Genomic DNA, 26,149 nt, shown 5'->3' on the forward strand with positions numbered 1-26,149 from the left:
TTCATTCATATCATCATGCAATTAATACTGTAATCGAGTTTATCCTTTTCGAAGTTTGAAAAAAAATTATGAAATCTTTTTTCAAAAATATTGAATAAAAGGATTTATAATATAAAATGTCATCTTGCTCATTATTTTGAGGAAGAAGAAGATGACATGACCAGTTCAATACATCCATCCAAAAGGGGAGAAATTTCATATTTTCTTTAAATGGGCCTTTCTGGACTGATTTTCATGAAATTCTTTGGGTTCCTAAAAATAGACTCAAAGATGAACTTACGAAGAAAAATGGAACAATTTGGATATTGGACTTTCTCAATTATAATGGCAAGAATCTTGTGAATTTTTTATGAACTTTAAGCAAGTAAGCTTTAAAGGGTTATAAAGAATTAAGCTAAGAACCATAAATTAAGGACCTAAATCGAACCTTTTGCTCGGAATTCATAACACTTTAAAACTCATCATATGCCCACCGTTGTGCATGAATTATTAATAGAAGGCTTAATATGACATGTTAAGAAAATGTATAAATTTTGGTGGTCATAGGGGTTTGTTTAGGGACTAAACCGAGGATAAGTACAAAATGATCGAAAATGCCCCTACCATGCCTAAGTGTTAGTTTATGAACCAATTAAACTCCAAAATCATTGGAGTACGCTGAGGGGCTAAACCAAGAACTAAGGGTAAAATGACCAAAATGCCTCTAAAACTTTCTTAGGATATTTCATCGTCCAAACAACCTCCAAATAACTCAAGATCTTAAGTAACATTTATCTATAAAAACACGAAGGTTTACCCAAGATTTTAAGATGTTTGAATCAAATTTTAGAACCTAAGCCAAGTTTGGGGCGAAGCCAAAGCTTAAGAGAAATGATGAAACTACCCCAAATCCCCTAAACAAAAATTCTAGATGCCATGAATGAGTTATGCATGTTATTATGAAATCTTCCTAACTTATGAGATTTTATTAGGGCTTAAGAATTTATGATGAGAGTTATGTCATGATTGTGCCTTAAGAATAACCCTTGGAGCAAGAACCCATGAAACTAAGAAAACGCTCCAAGGACAAGAATCAAGAAAAAACACAATACCAACCTTAAGTCCACTAAAACATGAAGACTGCTAGGTACCACTCAGAACAAGGACCAAGGTCCTTAGATTCAGAACCTAAGAACCCCTAGACCTCCCAAAATACAACATGTTTAACTTGGANAACTTTAAGCAAGTAAGCTTTAAAGGGTTATAAAGAATTAAGCTAAGAACCATAAATTAAGGACCTAAATCGAACCTTTTGCTCGGAATTCATAACACTTTAAAACTCATCATATGCCCACCGTTGTGCATGAATTATTAATAGAAGGCTTAATATGACATGTTAAGAAAATGTATAAATTTTGGTGGTCATAGGGGTTTGTTTAGGGACTAAACCGAGGATAAGTACAAAATGATCGAAAATGCCCCTACCATGCCTAAGTGTTAGTTTATGAACCAATTAAACTCCAAAATCATTGGAGTACGCTGAGGGGCTAAACCAAGAACTAAGGGTAAAATGACCAAAATGCCTCTAAAACTTTCTTAGGATATTTCATCGTCCAAACAACCTCCAAATAACTCAAGATCTTAAGTAACATTTATCTATAAAAACACGAAGGTTTACCCAAGATTTTAAGATGTTTGAATCAAATTTTAGAACCTAAGCCAAGTTTGGGGCGAAGCCAAAGCTTAAGAGAAATGATGAAACTACCCCAAATCCCCTAAACAAAAATTCTAGATGCCATGAATGAGTTATGCATGTTATTATGAAATCTTCCTAACTTATGAGATTTTATTAGGGCTTAAGAATTTATGATGAGAGTTATGTCATGATTGTGCCTTAAGAATAACCCTTGGAGCAAGAACCCATGAAACTAAGAAAACGCTCCAAGGACAAGAATCAAGAAAAAACACAACACCAACCTTAAGTCCACTAAAACATGAAGACTGCTAGGTACCANAAGATACTAAAATGATTTTTATATATTCATTCATATCATCATGCAATTAATACTGTAATCGAGTTTATCCTTTTCGAAGTTTGAAAAAAAATTATGAAATCTTTTTTCAAAAATATTGAATAAAAGGATTTATAATATAAAATGTCATCTTGCTCATTATTTTGAGGAAGAAGAAGATGACATGACCAGTTCAATACATCCATCCAAAAGGGGAGAAATTTCATATTTTCTTTAAATGGGCCTTTCTGGACTGATTTTCATGAAATTCTTTGGGTTCCTAAAAATAGACTCAAAGATGAACTTACGAAGAAAAATGGAACAATTTGGATATTGGACTTTCTCAATTATAATGGCAAGAATCTTGTGAATTTTTTATGAACTTTAAGCAAGTAAGCTTTAAAGGGTTATAAAGAATTAAGCTAAGAACCATAAATTAAGGACCTAAATCGAACCTTTTGCTCGGAATTCATAACACTTTAAAACTCATCATATGCCCACCGTTGTGCATGAATTATTAATAGAAGGCTTAATATGACATGTTAAGAAAATGTATAAATTTTGGTGGTCATAGGGGTTTGTTTAGGGACTAAACCGAGGATAAGTACAAAATGATCGAAAATGCCCCTACCATGCCTAAGTGTTAGTTTATGAACCAATTAAACTCCAAAATCATTGGAGTACGCTGAGGGGCTAAACCAAGAACTAAGGGTAAAATGACCAAAATGCCTCTAAAACTTTCTTAGGATATTTCATCGTCCAAACAACCTCCAAATAACTCAAGATCTTAAGTAACATTTATCTATAAAAACACGAAGGTTTACCCAAGATTTTAAGATGTTTGAATCAAATTTTAGAACCTAAGCCAAGTTTGGGGCGAAGCCAAAGCTTAAGAGAAATGATGAAACTACCCCAAATCCCCTAAACAAAAATTCTAGATGCCATGAATGAGTTATGCATGTTATTATGAAATCTTCCTAACTTATGAGATTTTATTAGGGCTTAAGAATTTATGATGAGAGTTATGTCATGATTGTGCCTTAAGAATAACCCTTGGAGCAAGAACCCATGAAACTAAGAAAACGCTCCAAGGACAAGAATCAAGAAAAAACACAACACCAACCTTAAGTCCACTAAAACATGAAGACTGCTAGGTACCACTCAGAACAAGGACCAAGGTCCTTAGATTCAGAACCTAAGAACCCCTAGACCTCCCAAAATACAACATGTTTAACTTGGACTACATCGTTTGGAACACCTGAAACCTTAGATGTAGGTTTTCAGATCATCACTTGGAATTTAAGAAGTCTTGGACGCACGTTTTGAACTGCACCGCTTGGAAAGTAAGAAATCTTGTGATAAGGAACCCTAATCCTCAGCCCAATGATCCAAGCTTTTGTTGAAGTAAGAACTCTTGAATCAAAGAAATTAACAATTCCTTATACAAAGTTCGGATCAACCAAAAGATAAAGGTTAAAATTAGATTACCTCTTAAGATCACTGTAAGCAAGATTCGGATCAAGACTTTATTGAATGACTCAGATGCAATCCACCACAAACATGACATAAAACTTAGACATGACAAAAATGATGCTCGAATTTCGAAGGGGAAAGTCTTAATTTGAGAGCTAAATTTTCATTCACAAAATCTGTTTTTTTACTTATAGTTTGTGGGTATTTATAATTTCTCCCTAAAACAAACTTTCAATTCTTCAAATGCCCTAGCCATAATTTACCCCACTCCCCTCTAAATGTCCACAAAATAAGAAGTCAATTTGACAAATAACTTCTNTTCGAATTTCGAAGGGGAAAGTCTTAATTTGAGAGCTAAATTTGTTTTTTTACTTCTAGTTTGTGGGTATTTATAATTTCTCCCTAAAACAAACTTTCAATTCTTCAAATGCCCTAGCCATAATTTACCCCACTCTCCTTTAAATGTCCACAAAATAAGAAGTCAATTTGACAAATAACTTCTCACCCTGTTGCCCCTACAAGAATTGTGAAATTAAAAATAATAAATAATGTTTTCTAACAACTTCCGAATCGAGTACAATTTATAACAACTTCATCTGCTACTTCAACTGTGCAAATATTCATTTATGAAGCACCAAATGGTCTTTCTTCAATTGAATAAGCTTGTAACACATGAAATAATGGTAAAAACCAAGCCTATCCAATTTTGTAGATGAAGAATAAATACTTGTTGAATCTTCTTGTCATTAGATTGTGTAACAGGTCTAGATTTAACATTTGAAACACTGTAATTCTTATCACCTTGGACATAGGTATTTAAACTATATCACTTGGAATGTATGAAGCCTTGAACATATGTTTTTAGACTATTTCACTTGGAAGGTAAGAAGCCTTGGGAGTAGGTTTTCAGTTGTATTGTAGGGAACACATGAAGCCGTAGATGCAGGTTCAAACTACATGCGTTAAGTCCTAGGGAGACTATCTTAGAGAATAATAAACGAGAACAAGAATTAAAGATAAAAACAAAGAACCAAGAAATAAAGATAAGAAACCAAGATTCATTTACGTTGACCTACCAAAATGAGATTTAAAAAAAACAAAAGAAAAATGGAGGAGGGGCACAACGGTAAAATGTAATACAAACTCTGCTTGGTTAAACACGTGTCAGTCTGTGGCGGAAGAAATAGGACGTGTCTCAGCCAACGGGAATGTCAATTTAATTTTGACGTTTTTGTTTGTTTTTGTAATATGTAATAATTATTATTATTTTTATTTGGTTTTTTTTTTTATACATTTTCGTTGGCCGCCGTTGAAATCTCTCCGGTGTTCTTTCTCCTTCAAATCACACTAACTCGAATCTCTCTCTACCTCTGTTCTACTTGCCATTCAAGATTTTCTTCCATTTTCAAAAAATGGTTCCTTCCTTCGCCGCTTTTCAGCTCCTCCTACTCATCGGATTTCTTTCTTCTGGATCGGAATCTCTTCGATTCGACTTGCAGTCCGGCCACACCAAATGCATCTCCGAGGACATTAAGCAGAACGCCATGACTGTTGGGAAGTATCACGTTGTCAATCCCAACGAAGCCCAGCCTTTGACTGATGATCGCAAGCTTGTTGTTAGGGTATGGTTTTTTGGGAGGATTTCTTGATTTTTTTTTTTTTTTTTTTTTTTTTTTTTTTGGGNGGGTTTTGGAATCTGTAGGTGACTTCGACTACTGGGAATACCTTCCACTATTCCGACAAGGTGGAATCGGGGCAATTCGCGTTCGTTGCTGGGGAAGGGGGTGATTTCATGACCTGCTTTTGGGTTCCTGATCACAAGCCTCAAGTAACATTAACGGTGGATTTCGATTGGAGGACGGGTGTGGCTGCCAAGCAATGGTCCAGTGTTGCTAAGAAGGGCGATGTCGAAGTAAGTTTTTGATTGTGTTGACAAATCTAGATTCAACTTCGTTCCTTTTGATGGCTTCTGCTTTCACCTTTTGCTAGTTTTGGAGGATTTTGGTTGGCGTTTTTATTCGACATTTCAATTCTTTGTGAAGCTTTGATTCTCTGGATTTGAGGAATTCACTATTCTTTGCTTGTATTAGTAATATCTTCCTGCCTAGGCTTTCTTTTTCATTGAACAACCTAGACTTCCTTTCAAGTCGCAAACTCCAAGCAATCGTTGACTTCGTTCAACCACACAGTTGTTTTGTTATCCTTCTTCTTAATCTATGCGCTCAACCGAATTATGTTTCTTTTGTGGAATTAGCAAATGTCAAGAATAGTTGAAGCATTGTAGTGGGGAATTTCAAATCTAGTCGTTCGTCCCCGGCTTCTTTCGGTTCATGTCTTTGGAACTAGAGTTAGCAAAAGAGGTAGGGAATCTGCTCAACTAGGTGTCACAATCGCACTTTTGTGGTTGTGGATAACGATTGTGTCACACTTGGTCTAACTCAACAAACAAGTCAGTCGTGTGAGATTCGGACTTCACGGACAATTTTGGTATATACTTGAGTCTTGAGTCATGTTTGAGAGAGATGTTTTATAAAACGTGAGTGAGGTAATACATTGAAAACAATTTTTAAAAAAGCGATGTTATAGGCTAAAAGTGAATAAGCAATCATCACAGCTTTGATAGCATATATCTCGGGTAGGAAAAATTGACGACTAGTCACGTCCCCAATAGTACATTTTGGGGCATTTTAGTCCTCGTGGGTGTAGACATGATTTTGGTGACACAACAAGAATAGTAAAGACCTATCTGACATGAAAGCAAGTAAAAAGGTTTGGATCGGGCATGCAACCATGGACAACACGTCATGGACAAGCATGATCGAGACATCCAAGACGCGGCCAACAGGTCTTGGACAAGCATGACCGTGGCATTAGGCACCTATCTCTCCAAACATAATGTCCGAGACTTCATTTCCCTCCCTTAGGATTGTTGACGGCTCAAAAAGAGGTTTGGGGTTGGCAACATTTGGCCAGGGATTGTGGTCAATTCTAGATTTCCTCTCATTGTTAAAAAGAACAAGAAAACAACCCAAGTTCTTCGTCCCATGGATCCTTGTGCTTATCTTACTATGAAGCTTCTTTCTTTGATCCCCTTTGTTACCTCCAAGCTCATTTTGCCAACAAGGTCTAGTTCGGGATGTCTTATCCTTCTCTTTCCAGTATAAAAATAAGATCTTTAAATCAATAGGACGACTCAACTTTTTCTTTCCCTTTTGCCACTCAAGATCTGCATCCCCTCTAAATTTAGAGCCACTGTTCTTTGTTGTTTGAAAGAAGTCATATAATTAGGTTAGATACATTAACAATGGCTGTAGTGGAGAGCATGACACAGCCTCCCGAACACAATTTTCACTCGCCAAGTTTTCTCGGTATTCTTTCTCCTATGGTACTAACAATCTTATTGCTGGTTCTCTCTTAAGAACAAACTTTTACAATTCATAAAGAGCCCCGGCACCATTATTTTTGCTATTAAACTCCTACACTATTTACTATTGTTTGCTTGCATTAGACAAATCTAGATTCAACTTTGTTCAAATAGTGTATTTTTAGAATCCCTATTGCTGTATCTAAGAACATTTGAAAAGCGTTCGGATTGTTTTTGTGGAAAGGGGCTGACAGTAGCTAGGGGTGTCAGTTAAAATACAAAAACTGGAAAGGGTCTTTACAGCCCATGAAAGGAGATTACAAAGCTCAACAAATTGTTTTAGCTTAATATTGGGTATAAGGTGGGGTTTTTGTAGTGAAATCCTTTTTGGGATGACATCTGGTTAGGGTGACCATTCCCTTAATTTTTCATAATTTCTGACACGATTAATTATTGAACAAGGTTGGAACCCGAGTGTTCGTAACAGGAATCTAGAGTTGAGGAGAGGCTCGTTCGATAGGGAGTTGGAAGAAACAAAAATTGAAATACAAAAATGAAGTTAGGAAGATAAACTTAAAAGTGTAAGTTTATTGGTTTGATTTGTGTTACATTAAAATGCTTTTATACAAATGTCAAATTACTATAAAAGACGACTATTAAACGCTATGAACTTGTAACAACTTCAAATGCTGATGTTGTTGCTTCAATGGCTGCTTTCATAATTTTGGTTGAACGACACAGATCTATACGGCACACGTGTTGTTTGTATTTTCAATTCTAATAAATTGCTGAAATACGTTGTTCGGGTTATTTTCCCAAATCTCGTGCGCTGTGCCATTAACGTTTGCCTTACAATGCCAGGCTATGGAATTTGAGATGCAGAAGTTGTTTGAAACTGCCAATTCTATTCAAGAAGAGATGTATTATCTCCGTGAAAGGTAAACAGAACAAAGCTATATCTCTCTCTCACTCTGTTTATGGAATTGGTATCACTCGATCCCGATCCCGATCCCGATTGACCTCGATAGCCTTACATGTGGTTTTTGTTCTGTGTTGGCCTGAAATGAAATTTTGAACAATGTACGATGGCAGGGAGGAAGAAATGCAAGATCTGAATGCAAGTACGAACACGAAGATGGCGCGGTTGAGTTTTCTTTCGCTTTTCGTTTGCTTATCGGTAGCGGGATTGCAAATTTGGCACCTCAAGACCTTTTTCCACAAAAAGAAGCTCATTTGATTTTTCCTTTTTTGTTGTAAACCAAATGAGCCTCTTCTTTTGTGTTATGTGAGAGCAGCCAGCGGTAGCTTAGCTGAAGGCACAGAGAAAACAAGGCCGTAGCATTCATTAGCCACATATAGACGATTCAAAAACTCACTGTTACAATATGGTCCCTTGAGACCTATCAAAATCAATAGAAATTACACAATATATTTGTATGATACAATTATGCCTAATTTTTAATACCCCTACTTTTTTTATTCTATATTTTAACAGCTTTTGGGTTTTTTTGTGTTTCCAAGTCCAACATTTATGTTCCTAAGGGTTCCAAAATTTAATGTTTTTGGTTCGCGTCTTGAACTCTCAACTACTCTAACTAACATAAAACATTGGTTTAATTGTTGTCGTCATCGTCATAAAATATGTTTTACAAGATAGCAATTTACATGAAACAACACATTATAGCAATACATTAGAATAACTCCTAAAATTTTGAAAATTATTGGAACAATTTAGAGGCCAAACTAAAATTTAGGAGTAAAATGACCAAAATGCCCCCTAAGACTTAAAAAGATATAGTCAAGGTTTCAAGTCGATAAGAACACACACATTGTTGGAGTGTTTTGAGTGTAAGAAGTCTTTTATGTACGTTTTTAGACTATGTTGCTTTGAATGTATGAAGGCGTTGCTTTGAAAGTATGAAGCCTTGAGTGGAGTATTTAGACTATGCTGCTCGAAACTTATGAAGCATTCAAGTTGTATCGCATGAAACACATGAATCATTAGATGCGGGATCAGACTACATCGTTGTTGCCTCGGTGGTTGCCCAAAAAATTCATTTTTTCCTATTTGAAATTGACCGTCCACAAATCGCAATCTCAACAACAAGCGTTCTAGCAAGCGTGGGTCTACCTCAAACCTCTGGCTACTGAGTTCCCTATGTTTTCTTCTTTCTTTCTCTCTTCCTCGAACCTCCAAAACAATTTTCAAACGTGAAAAATGAAAAACTTTTAAAGGTATAATTGAAATGAGGTAGAATAAAAATTAGAATCTTTTTCAACGATTTAACACATTTAAAAAAATAATAATTTATCATTTATTATTTTTATTTTAAAAAGCCCTAATGACCAAAATGTTTTATTTATTTATTTTTATTATTTATTTTGTGGATATTCGAAATTTTGACCTACATTTATGAGGTGTTATTTAAAAATAAAAGAAAGAATAATCAGGAAAACTTCGGGAAGAACCTGCAGGACTCTGGTTTGGAGCAATCGCCTCCGTATCCCAAACCAACACTTCACTCTCTCTCCCGTGGCCAGCGGCTCCACATACCTTCTCTCCCATGCGCATCTAATCCACTTCCAAGCAGCATCCATGGCCTCTACTTCCACCTCTACTATCTCTCTCTCCTCTCATCCTAAGGTAACTACTTTACTTTTTCGCTTGATTGTTTTCTCCGATCAATCCAATGCTTCTACCTCGCAATTTCAACTGTTCTGGCTTCCATTCTAGATTTTCCTCCGACTTCATTCGCTAGGGCTCCGACCTCTGGGATTTCGCCGTTCTAGCTTCGATTATCATGCCAATGGTGCGTTGGTTTCGGTTGCGCACTGGAGAAGAGGTTTTAGGTTCAGAAATTTGGTGTTGAAGGCTACGTTGAGGTCCGAGGGCGGCTCCAGGCGGGCTGCAACTTCTCGAAGAGTTTACAGGGAGTCTCAAACGGAGAGCTCCTCGGTGATTGCCCCGCTGAAGCAGGTTGCCTCCAATGTTTTACCTGCTGGCGTGTTCATCGTGGTTACGTTCGGTACGGTTTTGCACTTTTCGTTTTCTTTTCAAATTCCAAAGGAATTTCTAAATGTATTCTTATTGAAGTGCAAATTGATGTCTTCAAGTTTAAATGTACTAATTTGAAGCATGACTTGTAACTTTCGCCGCTTCCATTTATATTTGGGAATACAATGGCACCGAATTTCGACTTTGGAGATACTGATTCAAGTTTTAAGTTCACAGTTTTATGGAAATTGGTGGAAAGACTCACGATTCCGAAGTCAGATAGGTCTTCATCTGAGAGAAACAAATCCCCAGCCCAAGAAGCTAAATGGTCATTCGGTGCTGGTATAAATTTGTTTCCAAATCTTACCGCCAAGATTGACAGGGAAGCCAAATTGAAGCTTAATGACTTTGCAAAAGAACTCCGGACTTTTAGAAGTGTCGACATGACAGGTATGACACTCAGAGAGTTAACGGAGACATGATTTTTGTTTCAATGCTGCCGTGTTATTGAATGCTGCAGCATTATGACATAGTCGTTTAATCTAAGTGAACTTTGTCAATACCGATTGAATTTTCCAACTGACTTCACCACATCTTGAAACTGGCCATAATATCCAGCACTTTTGGTATATCTCCTAGGTTCGTCAACTTTCATTATCAGTCATTTAAAATGGATATGGTATTTTCATAATCTGATTATTAGGACTTAGATGTATTTACTATTTCCCATGGGTCCAATGTTTCTTTGTTCGAGTGTTCACAAAGGTCAATTTTTTTATGCTTAATTTGTTCAAGTTCTAAACTTCATTCACTTGCCAATTGTGAAGTATGTGATATTTAAACTTATTATTGACAGCACGCAACTTTGGAGATGAAGGCCTGTTTTTTCTTGCTGAGAGTTTAGGATACAATCAGGTTCATCTACTAATTCTTTTCTGCTTCTATAATCCATGGCTAGTGTTATAGCTAATGAGCGTGATTGCCATGAGCAGTTGCTATTTTGTTTTGCTACTTTTTTCCCGTGCAACATTATGACATGAAGTGTTGCTAATTTTATGTTGGGTTATTTAATTGGATTATTTTATTGTTACAGACGGTTGAGGAAGTTAATTTTTCTGCAAATGGAATAACAGCTGAAGGGATAAAAGCATTTGATGGTGTCCTTCAATCAAATATCGTTTTAAAGACCCTTGATCTTTCTGGCAACCCAATTGGAGATGAAGGAGTTAAGGTCGGCAAAACTTTTTATATCTTTAATATTTGATGAGCATTCACCTGCTTAATTTTATGTTTTGGGGGAATTAGAGTATCGTTGAAGATAAGCCCTCTTTTTATTCTCTTGGAGAAGTGTACAGCTTACCGCCTTCTTGGTGGGATATAGTCACAGGAAATTGTTTTGTAATTACAACATTCCTACCATTTTTAACAAGCCCCTGGCCCTTAGGTTGTATCTCTCTTTCTTGTTATTTATAGAGAGAGAGAGAGAGAGAGAGAGAGAGAGAGGGAGAGTAGACTGAAGCAATGCCAGTATGGCGAAGATAAATTTGAAAGCACTTGCCAAACGGTTAGCCTATTCAGACCCACGATAAGACTATGTCCATGGGTGGAAAGAGAAGAGAGATTGAACATAGAAAACTGTGAGGTTAATTTGATTAGCTGATGTCCAAGGGTAGAAACAAAAGAAAATTTACTAAGATAAAAGATTTATGGAAGGGCACTCTGAAAGCACTCACCAAACACTTCGTTTTAGCTCAACAAAATGGGTCAGATCTGGTTCACAGATGAAGGTCACAGGCGTTAGCTTACCTTTCTAAAAGAAAGGCGTACATTCGTGCCTTAGATACTTGTGCATATACAATTAGAATCCCTATGCTATTATGGTTTGTCTTTTTCTTAACCCTTAAAAAATTGCTTTATTTTTTTAATGTTAGTATATTGCTTAAAAAGGTACCTAGTATCTTGAAATTTTAATTTAATTAGGTTCTATAATCCTTATTGGATTTCCAAGTCCCTGTCTTTATTTCATTTTAATAGTTTCTAAATTGCTTTATTTTTTTAATGTTAGTATATTTGAGTTTCTATTATGGTACCTAGTATCTTTATTTCATGTTTAATAATACGTCATTCAGCAACTATTTATTGAGTCATAGGCTTGTGGATTCAAGTGTAAAACTGCGTGTCGATGCTAAGAATCTGAAGTGGATTCAACAATTTTGATCAATCTTCTTTGTTCTTTCCTTCCTGTTTTTCTGATGCAAAGAATAGTAAAGAATCTGAATTTCAGATTCCTACAGCTATGAAATCCCATTAACAAACCCAAAACTCTCAAAATTTGTTCATTTCATCCCAGTAAAAGTTCTTACATTGTGTACGTTCAAGTTGTTGTCAAAGCTGTGATTGCTGAATTGTTGAAGCATGATATGATTTGGAACACTTGCCTCTAGAGGAATTAGGTAGACTTTTAAAGACAAAGTAAGATTTTAGATTCTTTCCTTGGTTACTTTGAGAGGAGGGTAAATGGCATAGACTTTGTGCAAAGATCTTTGTATTTGGTTTTATGCCTAGTGCTTGTCATAGTGGAAGGGGGATCAGATGCTTTGGAGTGGTTGTTTTACCATTTTTTTTTGGGCAAGGTACTGAGCTTTCATCAAGAGGAATGAAAGAATGTACAAGGGCATAAAAAAAATCTAACAAACGAAGAGTCCCCAAGAAACTACAAAACGAGAACTCGCACCTACTCAGTAATAGTTGTTGTTTTACCCTGAAAATTGGAGTAGATTTCTTCAAACATTTGTGCTAGTCTAACTAGTAGGGGTCGTTGGGACATGATTGAGGAGTTGCCTGTTTGATCCCCCTTTCTTAAAATTGGTTGGATTCTTTTGTGAGCGTCTTTCTTTGTCTATGGGGAGAAAATTTCATAAGGGGTGAGAATTTTTAATAGAATCAATTTTTGTAAATTAAAGTTGGACAAAATGAGGAGAATGTAAGAAATAATTCAAATATATAAATTTTTCGTATGTTGAAAAATGCCCTCGTCATGAAGGGATATCTCACATTTGCCTCTCAGTATTTATTCATTAAGTATTGGATTGGTCATCAATCAGTTCATCATAACTTTTGCTAGTCTAGTTATTCCTGGGATATTTGATATCCCAAATACGTTAACAGAAACTTGTGTTTTTCGTGATATAGATATGAATTCACATGGTTGGCTTACCTAGGTATTTTGAACCTAAAACTTATCGATTAAGACTAGAATACGGGGAATGTTATGCACTGGGAAAGTTCAATGGGTGTCCTGTTGCAGAATTGATGTATATTCATTGATCTTGTTCTATAGACCAGTTATTTATTTGTTAATTTTATCCTGATCATGTGAGCATGAATTGTGGCTTTTCCGCATTAAATTATTGCTAGTACTAAATGCAACTGGCTTAAATATTGCAATTACAATTGTTTTCAGACCCTGTGTGATTTGCTGGTGAAAAATTCTAGCATTCAGACGCTTCAGCTAAACAGTACTGACATAGGAGATGAGGTTAGCTGACTAGTTTGATTAAAGCTCATCTGTAGGAGATATTTGTTTGCCATCAAAGTTCTTTTGGTTCCTTATTTGTTTTTCTTTCCTCAATTTTTTAAAATTTGATCTTACTATCAAGTTCTTTACAGGGTGCAAAAGCTGTTGCCGAGATGCTGAAGAAAAATTCAAGCTTGCGCATACTTGAACTTAACAATAACATGATTGACTATTCTGTAAGTTACTGAGTTTGATAATGCTTTATGGTTTCTCTCCTTCAAGAAGGTAGTTAAAATAGATAGTAACATTGATTCCTTCTGTTCTTTTTGGATAATGGAGGTAGGGATTTACAAGTCTTGGTGGAGCACTTCTTGAAAACAACACTATACGGAACATACATCTTAAGTGAGGACTCATCACCCTCAATTTCTATATTTATACTTATGTTTATATCTTTCTCCAAAAAAAAAAAAAAAAAAAAAAAAAAAAAAAAAAAAAAAAAAAAAAAAAAAAAAAAAAAAAAAAAAATTTTTTTTTTTTTTTTTTTTTTTTTTTTGAATAAAGAAAGATAAAGAAGCTATAAATATAAATATTGAAATTTATATTATTATTCAACTTCATATTTTCATACTCATTTTAATATGGTTATTAATTTTTAATATAGATATTTATTAGAAAAGAATAAAACATCGATTATTTTATTAAAGAGGCGTTGATGTTTACAAAAAGAATAAATACTACAATAATTGTATTGAGATCTTAACAAAGATTAATGTTTGTGAGAAGAAATAAAGACAATAATAAATTATTGATATTTAAACATATGTGAACAATGATATAATTTTTAATAATGAATATTGATTCGTCTAAAATAAATGAAGATAGTAATAAACTCTTGAGATAAAAGGAAAAAAAAAAAAAATCCAAAGATGATTGAATAAGATTTGCTTATTGTTTGCATAAATTAAATTCGTAGTATTTAAAAAGAATAAGATTTGCTTATTGTTCAGTTATTTTTTCTTGAGATTTTAAAACTTTGGTTTTTGAAGATCATGATATTACATGATTTATAAAGCAGAAAAACTAGCATAATTGATTTTACTTGAAGAATTATTTTCATAACTTGATAAATGTTCCAAAGGAAAAAGGTATATAATTTTATTTTTCAAATGTAACTTATAATTCTAAATATTAGTAATTTATTATTTATTACTTTTTAAATTAATGTGCATAAAATCAAATAAAAGGTTCAATTAAGTTGTACAATGTGAAACTTATGTTTTAGATTATAAATGTTTATATATATTCTTTAGTTATGTACAATTTGTTATTTCAGTTTGATATAATTTATGTGGTCTATATTAGTTAAAGAACTTATTCACTAAAATTATAATTATTCTTAGGGATCCAATCAGCTTGTTTTCTTCTTGGAAAGTAAATAATTACTTAAATGGGTAACAAATTTTATAATTACTATGTTTTCATTGAGAAGAATGAAAGAAATCATTCAAATGAGTAACAGATTATTAACTTCCCATTAAAATATACCGTAAAATAATCATTTAGAAGTTTTCAAACACATGCATGAAGAATTGAACACTATATAAATTCCCAGTATATCTCTTCTTTTGCAACCGTTAATGTACATATATTTAGCCTCTCATCCATCTTCCTTTTTCTCTTTAGAAGCTAATTTAAGACTTTTTTTTAGTGGCAATTATGGTGGTGCCCTGGGAGCTAATGCTTTGGCTAAAGGACTTGAAGGGAACAAATCATTGAGGGTACATCTTGTCTTGTTAATATTCTATGTTCGGTGTCAGGAATCTTATCAATTTTGTGTCAATTTAATTATTCATGTGGAAATAGAGGCTGAATTTGTGGCTTTCCTTCGCTCTTCTTGTTACTAAATAACCAATATGGTGTCTCTTAGATCGCCAATGATCAGTTTGACGTCCCTTTTCCTAAAGAAGACATTCTCATGACAGTAAATGGCATAACAAGGCTCTTGGGCCTGATGTTGTTAAATGTGTAGTTCTTTCAAAAGAAACAGAACACTTCTAAATTTGATTTTCTTGAGATGTTCAACAAATTTATCAAAACGGGCCTGTCAATTCCTGTGCCCACAAGACAGCAGATTGGTCTTGTACCCAAGGGCTCTAATGCATTCGAAGTCTCCAAGCCAAACCTACCAGCCTAACAACTAGTGTTTATAAGGATCTTGCTAAAGTCTTGGCTGCAAGGCTTAGAACTATCCTACCTGAAACTGTTTTCTCCTTTCATGTGCTATTGTAGTTAGCAGACATATTATAGTCCCATCTTAGTCTTCAATAAAGTTGTAGAGAAGGTGGTAAAAGAGGGAAAATATCCCATTTAAAGATTTTTCCTGTTTATTAGTTAATTAAATTTAGATTGATTCTATTTTCAATCGGTGCATGGAATTTGATATTACAGAGCGCCCTATAAACAAGTAGTGTCTAGCAGCAAGATTCCAATGGAGGATGGTTCCCAACAATGGGTGGGGGATCCTCCTTGGTAAATTGAGAAGTCACGTCTAGGCCACTGAACTTCGGAGTTCAGGCATTTGTAACTTGAGATTCCACTATTAGGTCCTATTGGTAAATAGATGTGGCGATTGCCATAAGAGGTTGACTCTATGTGGCATAGGGTATAGTGAGGAGGTATGACATCTATCCTTTAGAGTGGTTCTCGGGTTGGGATCAATAGGCACATTGAGCAATTCCTAGAAAGATTTCTCTCAATAGGCACGTTTAGAAATTCTTAATGTTCGTGTTTATTGGGCTAGAAAAAGTATGTTTAGCTGTGATGGAGGGGGTCTTTGTGCATTTACCATTTTGTGTTCTGTTGGCTTTTATTTTTATTTTACTTACTTATTTATTTATTTTATTTATTTATTATTATTATTATTTTGATGAATAAGATGGGGTTGGCTTCAGATAATAGATTAGGAGAGAATTGCTCCCTTAATTAGAGATATTGAGGATTTTAGTATGTAACTGGTCACCATATGGTATGAATCGATATACATATCCTGAACATTAGTTGTCTGTAATGAAAAATGTGGTTGATATTGTCACCTTGGTTTTTCATGGATTAACCAAGTGAACGACTTTGAGGAAAGGTGACTTGGTGAGGGCTGCTTGTAAGGTGCAGGAAGAAAATATGTTGGATAATTAGTCTTGAGCTTATATTTTATTCAGTCGATTAGTTTGATTAAATCTTTAGTTTCTATTAATTACTTTTATCTTTTGTTAATTAGGTAATTCAGAATTTTTTGGTTATTTCTATTGTTTTATAATGTTATAGATAGTTACATTTAAATTTATGTATTGGGGGAGGACCTTTGACCAGCATGAAGTATGATATAAGTATTTTATTTCTTTAAGATTGATTTTTATTATTATTATTATTGTTGTTGCTGTTGTTATTATTATTTATTTTTATTTTCAAAATTCAGTTTTCATTGGTAAGAAATGAAAGAATACAAAATGGGCAAATAAGAAAGCACCACCCAAAAGACAGCTAAAGCAAACTTAAAAGATCTGATGAAGATAAAGAAGGGCTACAATCCTAAATAATAAGACCGGCAAGAGCTCACACCACTTCCAGCGACCTCTATTACCCTCTAAAATTTCTCTAGTTTGAGGATTTATTCCATCTTTCAACAAGAGAATTTGGCAAAGTTAAGGTATGGGTCTGGTATTTGTAGGCAGGAAATTTTGTGCGTCTGGATAAGGGATAAGGGATGAGCAAGGATCTTGTCCAACTCAAGCAAGCAATAGAGTTTTGTCTTGTACGATGAGATCCTTCGATCGGTTGAGCTAGTTGAGTGATTAGGAGGAAGTCATCCGACTACTTGCCTAACAAGATCTTGAGTAGGAAGTATTGAACCTGTGTGCCACGTTTGGATTGAGTTGTTTTCTCTTTTCATTTCTGGTTTATTACTATTTTTTTTTTAATGAAAAATTGGGACTTTTTTTTTTTTTGTCTGGGTTGAGCTGTGTTGCAACAAATTGATGGTATGGTTGTTGATACTCAGCTTTTGTCTATGAGGTTGGTTCGATCATGAATTTAGCACCTAGTCGGGAACAATCCATGCAATAAAGACTTTTATTCTTTGCGTGAGCTATTTGTTCTGTTTCTTCACGGATCCAAGTTGGACTTCCTTTAAGACTATTCTTCAATTTCATCCTAACATCAGGAGTGGACAATGTTTTTGTCATATTTATCATATAGTCTGCACCTCACCTGAATGAAGCCTACATCTCAGGTTGGTCCTTGGCTCCAAGGAGAAATCTTGCCATATGATTAAAAAATAACCTCATTATTTAACCCAACAGAAACTTTGCATCCATGAGAGGCCCAGTTTAAACTTGTAACATGTGATAAAACGTAACTTGGAAACACGAAGTTCCTTTCTGACATTTGTGGATATATATTTTTAATTTGTTTACTTGACACACACCCCCTTGTCACCTATTGATTTTTTTTTTAATAATTTGTTTAATTGACGGACAGGAACTTCACATGAATGGAAATTCAGTTGGTGATGAGGGCGTGCGTGCTTTAATTTCAGGTTTATCTTCTCGTAAAGGTATGTCATATGCCATTCTAGGTTCCTTCTGTTGTTATTGAAGTTCGAGCTTCATCAAATTCTCATCATTATATTTTATGCATTTGTGATCCATTAACTTCATCAACATTCGTACTCCCTATGTAGGAAAACTTGCACTTCTTGACATTGGTAACAACTCAATCACTGCCAAAGGTGTCTTTCATGTTGCCGAATTCATGAAGAGAACTAAGAGCTTAGTTTTACTGAATTTGTTCATGAATGATATTGGCGATGAGGTAACGGGTAGCTTCTAAAAATTGCTCTTAATGAAGTTCTACAAGCTTAAGTATTCTGTTAAGTTGTTGATAACATAAAATGCGAAAGCTTGATTAAATCCAAGATGCACGAAACTTCTAGAGCTTCTCACTTAATCAAAGCAAAAGGAAAAAGAAAAGACCCCAATGCATCTGGAAGCCAACTCCATCTGTGAGGGGCGGTCTATGAGATGAACCATAGAGAATAAACCAGTTAGAGAAGGCTACACTTAAGGAAAAGAAAAAAGAAAAAAAAGAAACCAAGACAACTACAAATAAACCTATGAAGAGTGAATAAAAGCACTCCAATTGATACGAATATCACAAGAAGAATATGATAGGAATGCCATTAAGAATATATTAGTAAGTAGTTAGGGAAGTTGTTACGGTATTTTGGTTATAAATTAAGAATATATTAGTAAGTAGTTAGGGAAGTTGTTACGGTATTTTGGTTATAAATAGAGGGAGCAAGGGAGAAGGAGGCATTGTTTTGGTGAGTGCATTAGGGTTTAAGAGAGCTTCAGTGTAAGTACCTGAAATTACATGTTTATTTTGAGTACCTTTTATATTGCAATACATTGTGGTTCTGCTTTAGTTTCTATCATTTTGGAATTTGTGCGATTCGGTTCTCAATCTTTTGGCCGTGGAGTTAGATGCAAATGTATGGGAGGAGAGGGAGAAAATTTTACTGTTAGGAATAACGACTCTCCACAATGGTATGATATTGTTCACTTTGAGCATAAGCTCTCATGGTTTTGCTTTGGGCTTCCCCAAAAGGTCCCATACCAATGGAGATGTATTCTTTACTTATAAACCCATGATCATTCCCTAAATTAGACAATGTGGGACTCCCTCCCAAACAATCTTCAACAATCCTCCCATCGAACAAAGTACACCATAGAGCCTCTCCTGAGGCCTATAGAGCCCTTGAACCGCCTCCCCTTAATTGAGGCTTGACTCCTTCTCTGGAGCCTTCGAACAAAGTACATCCTTCGCTCGACACTTTAGTCACTTTTGACTACACCTTCGAGGCTCACAATTCTTTTTCGACATTTGAGGATTCTATTGACATGGCTAAGTTTAGGGTATGACTCTTGATACAATGTTAGGAATAATGACTCTCCACAATGGTATGATATTGTCCACGTTGAGCATAAACTCTCATGGTTTGGCTTTGGGCTTCCCCAAAAGACCTCATACCAATAGAGATCCTTACTTATAACCGAGGATCATTCCCTAAATTAGCTAATATGAGACTCCCTCCCAACAATCCTCAACATTTACATGAAGAATGAATCAATTGAATTTGATTCTTGATTTGTTTCAAGATACAATGAAGTAAAGTTTCAAGATACAATGAAGTTGAGTTCCAAGATACAATGAAGTAGATTTCAAAAAAATTAAAGAGATCATGGTAGTGAGAAAATATATTTTGTCAAAGAAAGAAAGAAAGAAAGAAAGAAAAAGAAAAAAGAAATCACGTTAGAATCGTGAATTTCATTTGAAAAGAAATCCAAGACATCGTGAAGGTTGATGATCAAAGGAGTGAGATAACCACACCAAAGGAAGAATTCCTATATATGAAACAAAGGCGAATGACAAAAAGAGTAGAAAAGAAACAGGGAAATGGGGAGACTGCAGGAAAGTTCTAGCAATAAAGGTTCGGTTGTGAGCAAGGGAAGATCAACTTAAATTTTGGCAGAGTTTGAAGACAGTGCGTGAATGGACTGCGAAGGTATTTGGCATATTGAAGGTTTGATTTTTGGAGTGGAATTGACCATTATGGGGTGGGCGACACTTTCAGTAGCCGCTAGATTGACCATTATAAGTTAGTCGAATGAATCTTGAGTTTCGTTTTGACTTCCTGTTCAATCTCATTCATCTTGAGTTTCATTCTGACTTCTTTTGAAGGAGGTAATCTCAGCCTATTTACCTCGTGAAATATGAGAATAAGAAATCATCATTTGTCTAGGAAATGCCTAATAAGCCTAGACAACAGCTTGGTTTCTTGATAAAGAAACAACATGCCTTGGGCTGATATGTCGGCTTCTTCTTGCTCCTCTTCTTGCCCCTTCTTACCCCCATTGACACATAGTATGTTTGGTGAAAAGTTCACACTATAATTGTAGTATGTATGTATGTATATTCTGCAGAACATTAAATTACTCACAAACTTCCTTTTTATCCCCAGGGTGCTGAAAAGATTGCTGAGGCTCTAAAGCAAAATCGGTCAATAAAAACTTTAGACCTGGTGAGCAGCCTAGGTTCTCCTATGTTTTCGTATATCGTCTCCTCTTTCCCGACTATAAATTTAAGATGGACAACCCTTTTTTGTGGGGTTTATTTACAGGGAGGGAATAACATACATGCTGAGGGTATTACCAAAATCGCCCAAGCATTGAAGGATAATGATGCCATCACCACTGTGAGCCATCTAGCACTTGAGAGTGTTTAACTTCTATCATTTTATGACATGAACAAATTTATCCTTATCAATCGCTTACACCCACAAACACAGTTGGAGATTGCTTACAATCCCATTGGACCAGAAGGTGCGGAGGCTTTATCCGAGGTGCTGAAGTTTCATGGAAATGTAAAAAACCTCAAGCTTGGTTGGTGTAAGGTAAAGGATGTGATGGTTGGCTTTATTGTCATAAAAAAATAACGCCTCTTGTAATTTATTGCATGAAATGTTCTGCAGATTGGACCAAAAGGTGCTGAATTAATTGCCGAAACTCTGAAATATAATACTACAATATCTGTCTTGGATTTACGGGGCAATGGTCTCCGGGACGAGGTTTGTATCTGTCGTTTGCCATGTTTTTAATTAGAAAATGAAGTACTCATCTAATATCAGAATTTCCTTCCTTTCCCAAATTTAATTTCAGGGTGCAACTTGCCTAGCTCGCAGCTTGAAAGTGGTTAATGAAGCTTTAACTTCACTAGACTTGGGTTTCAACGAAATAAGGGTACATGCTTCTTGACCTCGTGCACGTCCATCCAGACATCGATAGCCCACATTCATATTGTTTCATTTTGGTTCTGGATACAGGATCCCGGTGCATTCGCCATTGCCCAAGCACTCAAAGCGAACGAGGACATAGCAGTTACATCCTTGAATCTTGCCAATAACTTCCTGACCAAATTTGGACAGGTTATATCGATAATATATATATATATATATATATATATATATATTATCACCATCCATTCTTCTTCCTGATCTCATAGTAATGATTCTGGATTCTTATCGAGGTTTCGTGGTGTCATTGCAGAGTGCTTTAACCGATGCGAGAGATCACGTCCATGAAATGTGTGAAAAGGAAGTTAGTATTTCATACTAAAACGCTTCCTTTCATGAACATATGCTGAATTTTGAAGATGCTGCAAGTATGTTGTTTGAATTCTTCTCCCCCCAAAGTTTTCAGTTGATTTCTTGTTCGAGGGAGTAGCTTTGAAATTTTGACGTCGAGAGGAATAGGAAATTGTATCATAATTTCTCATCTATTCTTTATTGGGTCTTATAAACTTTTTCAAACCTATAAAAAAGTTACCAATAAGAGAATCCCTTTTGTGTTAGATGAGTTTGAGATAACTTCTAAGCTTATTTTTCAAAGTGGTTTTAGAATTTAAAATCACTTTAACTTCGTAGACGATTTTCTGGTTTCTTTCGATCTTTTGTTTATTAATATCCTTATATTTTAATTAATTAAAATATTCAAAAGTTTGAGAGTACTAGAATTTAGCTGTCAATTTTATTAACCAAAATGTGTATTTCTTTCTATAAAACAAATGGTACATTTAATCTTTTCGAGGGGAAATACAAAAGAAAAAGAAAATTTGTGGAAGAATCTACCGAGTCGAAATGCTAATATGTGGAATCACTTGAAAAGCTTCTACGCTTGAAATGCTCTCCAGGACGTGGAAATCTCAAGCTAATTGTTCTCTTCAATGATTGACATGCATCCATATTTCCCATCTTTATCTTTTCCTTCAACTCCCCAGCTATTTCATGACACACTTGATTCAGAGTGCTCACAAAATCTCTCACCGTCACAAAAAGCCCTAACGGATTTTCTGTTTCCCTTGTTTCATAGTACTCGTTCGTCTTCTTCAATTCATCCAACACCCTTCTTTGTTCTCTTCTTGCTATCTCAACTTCTTCCGCTGCAGATTTCACAAATTCCAACATCTTCATCTTGTATTCACCACCTTCCATCGATAGAAGGTTTTGTATCTCTAAGATTTTGATTAACATGTTAGGGCAAGTGATAATGAAGGCTTCATAGTCGATTGTGGATGCTTTCTTTACGTTGGAGAGCTCCGAAGTGAGTGATTCCATAGCCGATAATCCAAGTATTATGTATTCGGTTTCTATTTCCTTTTCCGATAGATTCTTTGAATCTTTGTTTAAGAATTGTTTTTTCCCTTCGAATTTTATGACTTCTTCGACAATGAAATGAAGCAATGTAGTTTTTCTATCGGTGCTTTTTACATCGGAAAGTTTTAAGAGTGATTTGAGATTGAAAGCAGTTGCATTACCTCTCGTTGTTCCTGAATTCAACCGATTTCCAGCTTTGAGAGTTGCTTCTAACAATTTTGTGAATAGCCCTTTTCCCTTCAGTTCTTCGCAACCTCTACTAAGTGTTTGTGAAAAGTCCTTGAGTCGATTAAGCTCTGATTTGAAGCTTGATTTGAAAAACATAGCGTTTAGACGATTGAAGGCCGTTGGAAAAGCCTTGAGGAGATGGAAAATGAAAGATTCTGCATCGCCAAGTCTTGATGAATCGCCATCAAATTTGAGGATTTGGAATTGTTGTTCTTTGGTTGGAGTGATCTTGACAAGCTTCTCAAGTGTGTCTGAATCGAGGCCATATCCCTCCGTGAGAGCATCGAGAAGTTCTTGCCGAGTTATGTTCAGAGATTTAAGAATTATCGCAATGTTTCTTGCCCTGTGAGAATCAAGAATTGAGATTAGCTTTGGTCCGCCATGGTTGAGGCCACTCTGCTCTATTGGCAGTTTCTTGTCTGTGGCTACATACCCAAAGAGATCTTCCATACGGTTGCCATTAAAGCTGAAGAACAAAGATCAGATCAAAGAAGAGAACAAAATCAAACTAAAATCTCTTTCAAATTAGGAATTATGACGATGGGTTTTACCTGAAAGAACCGTCCTCAATCTTGTCCCACACCATAGAATGATCTACATTGGTATTGATCTTATCCCAATGTAATGGCTTCAGTCTAGCCTGATCTTTGGATGGCCCTGTCTTGGCAACTACAGTTGGTGGGGGCGGCGGGGGGATTGATGGAGGAGGCGGCAGGGGCATTGATGGAGGAGGAGGCGGCAATGGCAATACTCGTGAACTAGACAGAGAGTGATCAGGAGCTTCCATTGAAGAAATTCCATGGAGCAGAGGAGTTTCTTGCACAATCTCAGGGACGATTGATCCATCTCTTGCAAAACCCATCTCTTCATCTTCTTCATTGTCCTTCTTCCAATACATCACATCAAGACCATCTTCTTCAACAATCAACCCATTAAGGTTTCCATCGAATCTTGTAAATTCTTGAGATTCTACTCGATGTTCCTTGAGTTTTGCAAGAATGCGTCTTCGAATGTAAAACAGGAGACCCAGAGAAAGCAGAAGGGTAGCCGCCACAGTAGAAACCGCCACCGCTATAATGGTGCCTTTCTTGAGCTTCCGCTTTGGTTTCGCCATCCTCTTCGGTTCTTGAAGTGGTGGATGTGGTGGTGGTGGTGGCGGCGGCGGCCTTCTCCCGGAGATGGAGAGATTGTCTGTAGTATCAGTGACGGTTGGGAAATGGAGTGGCAGAGGAAAAGGGTAACAAGTTTGGATATTCTGAGGGGAGGAGTGAGCGGAGGAGGAGAAAAGAATGATGGACATGAGAAGAAAGAGGCATGACGGAAGGATTGAAGCCATGGGAGCTTCGGAGGAATTGCAGACAGAAGTGGAAGTGAATCAGAGCGTTGTTTCTCGTTGTTGATTGCAAAACTGTTGTTGATGCTTTACTTACTGCATCCAACAGGGTATTTATTAGGGGTGTACATTCAACCCGGTAATCCGACAACCCGGACCAACCCAACCCGAATTATAAGGGTTCGGTTCGGTTTGGTTCGGTTTATTTTTTCTGAACCCGAACTGAATCAGTTCGGTTTTTGGTTCATGGGCAAAATCTTTGGATTGACCCGAGCCAACTTAAAATATCTACAATATATTAAGAATTTTTTTTGTATTAATGTGTTTGTCAGATTCATACTGAGTGCAATTCAACAGCAGTCACGCCCGAGTTCGACGCCGCCAAATACATGTTTCTATTATTATTTATATCAATGTTCTTTTTTTATTTTTAATTTCTCTGTTTCCTTCTTTAAATTATTTATATAAATGTTCTTAAATTATATAAAAATAAAAAATACTTCTCACTTTCAAAATTTTTAATAATATTAAATTAATTTCTCCTTAATAATTTTAATTTTTTTTTAACAACTTAATTACTTTTAAACTTTTTAAATTAAAAAAAAAAAAAAAAAAAAACTNGCCCTTTTCCCTTCAGTTCTTCGCAACCTCTACTAAGTGTTTGTGAAAAGTCCTTGAGTCGATTAAGCTCTGATTTGAAGCTTGATTTGAAAAACATAGCGTTTAGACGATTGAAGGCCGTTGGAAAAGCCTTGAGGAGATGGAAAATGAAAGATTCTGCATCGCCAAGTCTTGATGAATCGCCATCAAATTTGAGGATTTGGAATTGTTGTTCTTTGGTTGGAGTGATCTTGACAAGCTTCTCAAGTGTGTCTGAATCGAGGCCATATCCCTCCGTGAGAGCATCGAGAAGTTCTTGCCGAGTTATGTTCAGAGATTTAAGAATTATCGCAATGTTTCTTGCCCTGTGAGAATCAAGAATTGAGATTAGCTTTGGTCCGCCATGGTTGAGGCCACTCTGCTCTATTGGCAGTTTCTTGTCTGTGGCTACATACCCAAAGAGATCTTCCATACGGTTGCCATTAAAGCTGAAGAACAAAGATCAGATCAAAGAAGAGAACAAAATCAAACTAAAATCTCTTTCAAATTAGGAATTATGACGATGGGTTTTACCTGAAAGAACCGTCCTCAATCTTGTCCCACACCATAGAATGATCTACATTGGTATTGATCTTATCCCAATGTAATGGCTTCAGTCTAGCCTGATCTTTGGATGGCCCTGTCTTGGCAACTACAGTTGGTGGGGGCGGCGGGGGGATTGATGGAGGAGGCGGCAGGGGCATTGATGGAGGAGGAGGCGGCAATGGCAATACTCGTGAACTAGACAGAGAGTGATCAGGAGCTTCCATTGAAGAAATTCCATGGAGCAGAGGAGTTTCTTGCACAATCTCAGGGACGATTGATCCATCTCTTGCAAAACCCATCTCTTCATCTTCTTCATTGTCCTTCTTCCAATACATCACATCAAGACCATCTTCTTCAACAATCAACCCATTAAGGTTTCCATCGAATCTTGTAAATTCTTGAGATTCTACTCGATGTTCCTTGAGTTTTGCAAGAATGCGTCTTCGAATGTAAAACAGGAGACCCAGAGAAAGCAGAAGGGTAGCCGCCACAGTAGAAACCGCCACCGCTATAATGGTGCCTTTCTTGAGCTTCCGCTTTGGTTTCGCCATCCTCTTCGGTTCTTGAAGTGGTGGATGTGGTGGTGGTGGTGGCGGCGGCGGCCTTCTCCCGGAGATGGAGAGATTGTCTGTAGTATCAGTGACGGTTGGGAAATGGAGTGGCAGAGGAAAAGGGTAACAAGTTTGGATATTCTGAGGGGAGGAGTGAGCGGAGGAGGAGAAAAGAATGATGGACATGAGAAGAAAGAGGCATGACGGAAGGATTGAAGCCATGGGAGCTTCGGAGGAATTGCAG

General features: G+C 36.1%; 4 protein-coding genes across 4 annotated transcripts; 2 read left to right on the forward strand and 2 right to left on the reverse strand.

Moving 5' to 3' along the window:
• Window positions 1–4,736: 4,736 nt before the first annotated feature.
• LOC111783873 (transmembrane emp24 domain-containing protein p24delta9-like) lies at window positions 4,737–8,314 on the forward strand. Its single transcript, XM_023664706.1, has 4 exons — window positions 4,737–5,086; window positions 5,167–5,376; window positions 7,690–7,766; window positions 7,921–8,314. The coding sequence occupies exons 1-4, from the start codon at window positions 4,877–4,879 to the stop codon at window positions 8,063–8,065; spliced, it is 642 nt and encodes a 213-aa protein (XP_023520474.1). The 5' UTR covers window positions 4,737–4,876; the 3' UTR covers window positions 8,066–8,314.
• A 970-nt stretch (window positions 8,315–9,284) lies between these two features.
• LOC111783866 (NLR family CARD domain-containing protein 3) lies at window positions 9,285–21,806 on the forward strand. Its single transcript, XM_023664698.1, has 18 exons — window positions 9,285–9,472; window positions 9,563–9,854; window positions 10,061–10,273; window positions 10,680–10,738; window positions 10,917–11,054; window positions 13,287–13,361; window positions 13,493–13,576; window positions 13,684–13,745; window positions 15,052–15,121; window positions 17,877–17,952; window positions 18,079–18,209; window positions 20,419–20,478; window positions 20,578–20,652; window positions 20,746–20,850; window positions 20,929–21,024; window positions 21,116–21,196; window positions 21,280–21,381; window positions 21,503–21,806. The coding sequence occupies exons 1-18, from the start codon at window positions 9,425–9,427 to the stop codon at window positions 21,569–21,571; spliced, it is 1,836 nt and encodes a 611-aa protein (XP_023520466.1). The 5' UTR covers window positions 9,285–9,424; the 3' UTR covers window positions 21,572–21,806.
• A 289-nt stretch (window positions 21,807–22,095) lies between these two features.
• On the reverse strand, window positions 22,096–24,175 carry LOC111783848 (formin-like protein 8). Its single transcript, XM_023664689.1, has 2 exons — window positions 23,388–24,175; window positions 22,096–23,302 (listed from the first exon to the last, which is right to left on the reverse strand). Exons 1-2 carry the CDS (start codon window positions 24,170–24,172, stop codon window positions 22,096–22,098), a joined length of 1,992 nt encoding a protein of 663 aa, XP_023520457.1. The 5' UTR covers window positions 24,173–24,175.
• A 221-nt stretch (window positions 24,176–24,396) lies between these two features.
• LOC111783849 (formin-like protein 8) lies at window positions 24,397–26,130 on the reverse strand. The gene is made up of 3 exons (XM_023664690.1): window positions 25,343–26,130; window positions 24,793–25,257; window positions 24,397–24,457 (listed from the first exon to the last, which is right to left on the reverse strand). The coding sequence occupies exons 1-3, from the start codon at window positions 26,125–26,127 to the stop codon at window positions 24,397–24,399; spliced, it is 1,311 nt and encodes a 436-aa protein (XP_023520458.1). The 5' UTR covers window positions 26,128–26,130.
• Between the last annotated feature and the right edge of the window lie 19 nt (window positions 26,131–26,149).

The sequence above is a fragment of the Cucurbita pepo genome, unplaced genomic scaffold, assembly GCF_002806865.2.
Source record: "Cucurbita pepo subsp. pepo cultivar mu-cu-16 unplaced genomic scaffold, ASM280686v2 Cp4.1_scaffold000109, whole genome shotgun sequence".
Lineage (NCBI taxonomy): Eukaryota > Viridiplantae > Streptophyta > Magnoliopsida > Cucurbitales > Cucurbitaceae > Cucurbita > Cucurbita pepo.

Excerpts from the sequence above, each read along its gene's own strand:
- LOC111783873 (XM_023664706.1), top strand. The coding sequence starts at position 4,877 with ATGGTTCCTTCCTTCGCCGCTTTTCAGCTCCTCCTACTCATCGGATTT. Across the intron at positions 5,087-5,166 it reads ATCGCAAGCTTGTTGTTAGG|GTGACTTCGACTACTGGGAA; the intron begins GTATGGTTTTTT and ends TGGAATCTGTAG. Across the intron at positions 7,767-7,920 it reads ATGTATTATCTCCGTGAAAG|GGAGGAAGAAATGCAAGATC; the intron begins GTAAACAGAACA and ends GTACGATGGCAG.
- LOC111783866 (XM_023664698.1), top strand. The coding sequence starts at position 9,425 with ATGGCCTCTACTTCCACCTCTACTATCTCTCTCTCCTCTCATCCTAAG. Across the intron at positions 18,210-20,418 it reads TGAATGATATTGGCGATGAG|GGTGCTGAAAAGATTGCTGA; the intron begins GTAACGGGTAGC and ends TTTTATCCCCAG. Across the intron at positions 21,197-21,279 it reads TGGGTTTCAACGAAATAAGG|GATCCCGGTGCATTCGCCAT; the intron begins GTACATGCTTCT and ends TTCTGGATACAG.
- LOC111783848 (XM_023664689.1), bottom strand. The coding sequence starts at position 24,172 with ATGGCTTCAATCCTTCCGTCATGCCTCTTTCTTCTCATGTCCATCATT. Across the intron at positions 23,303-23,387 it reads ATTGAGGACGGTTCTTTCAG|CTTTAATGGCAACCGTATGG; the intron begins GTAAAACCCATC and ends TTTGTTCTTCAG.
- LOC111783849 (XM_023664690.1), bottom strand. The coding sequence starts at position 26,127 with ATGGCTTCAATCCTTCCGTCATGCCTCTTTCTTCTCATGTCCATCATT. Across the intron at positions 25,258-25,342 it reads ATTGAGGACGGTTCTTTCAG|CTTTAATGGCAACCGTATGG; the intron begins GTAAAACCCATC and ends TTTGTTCTTCAG.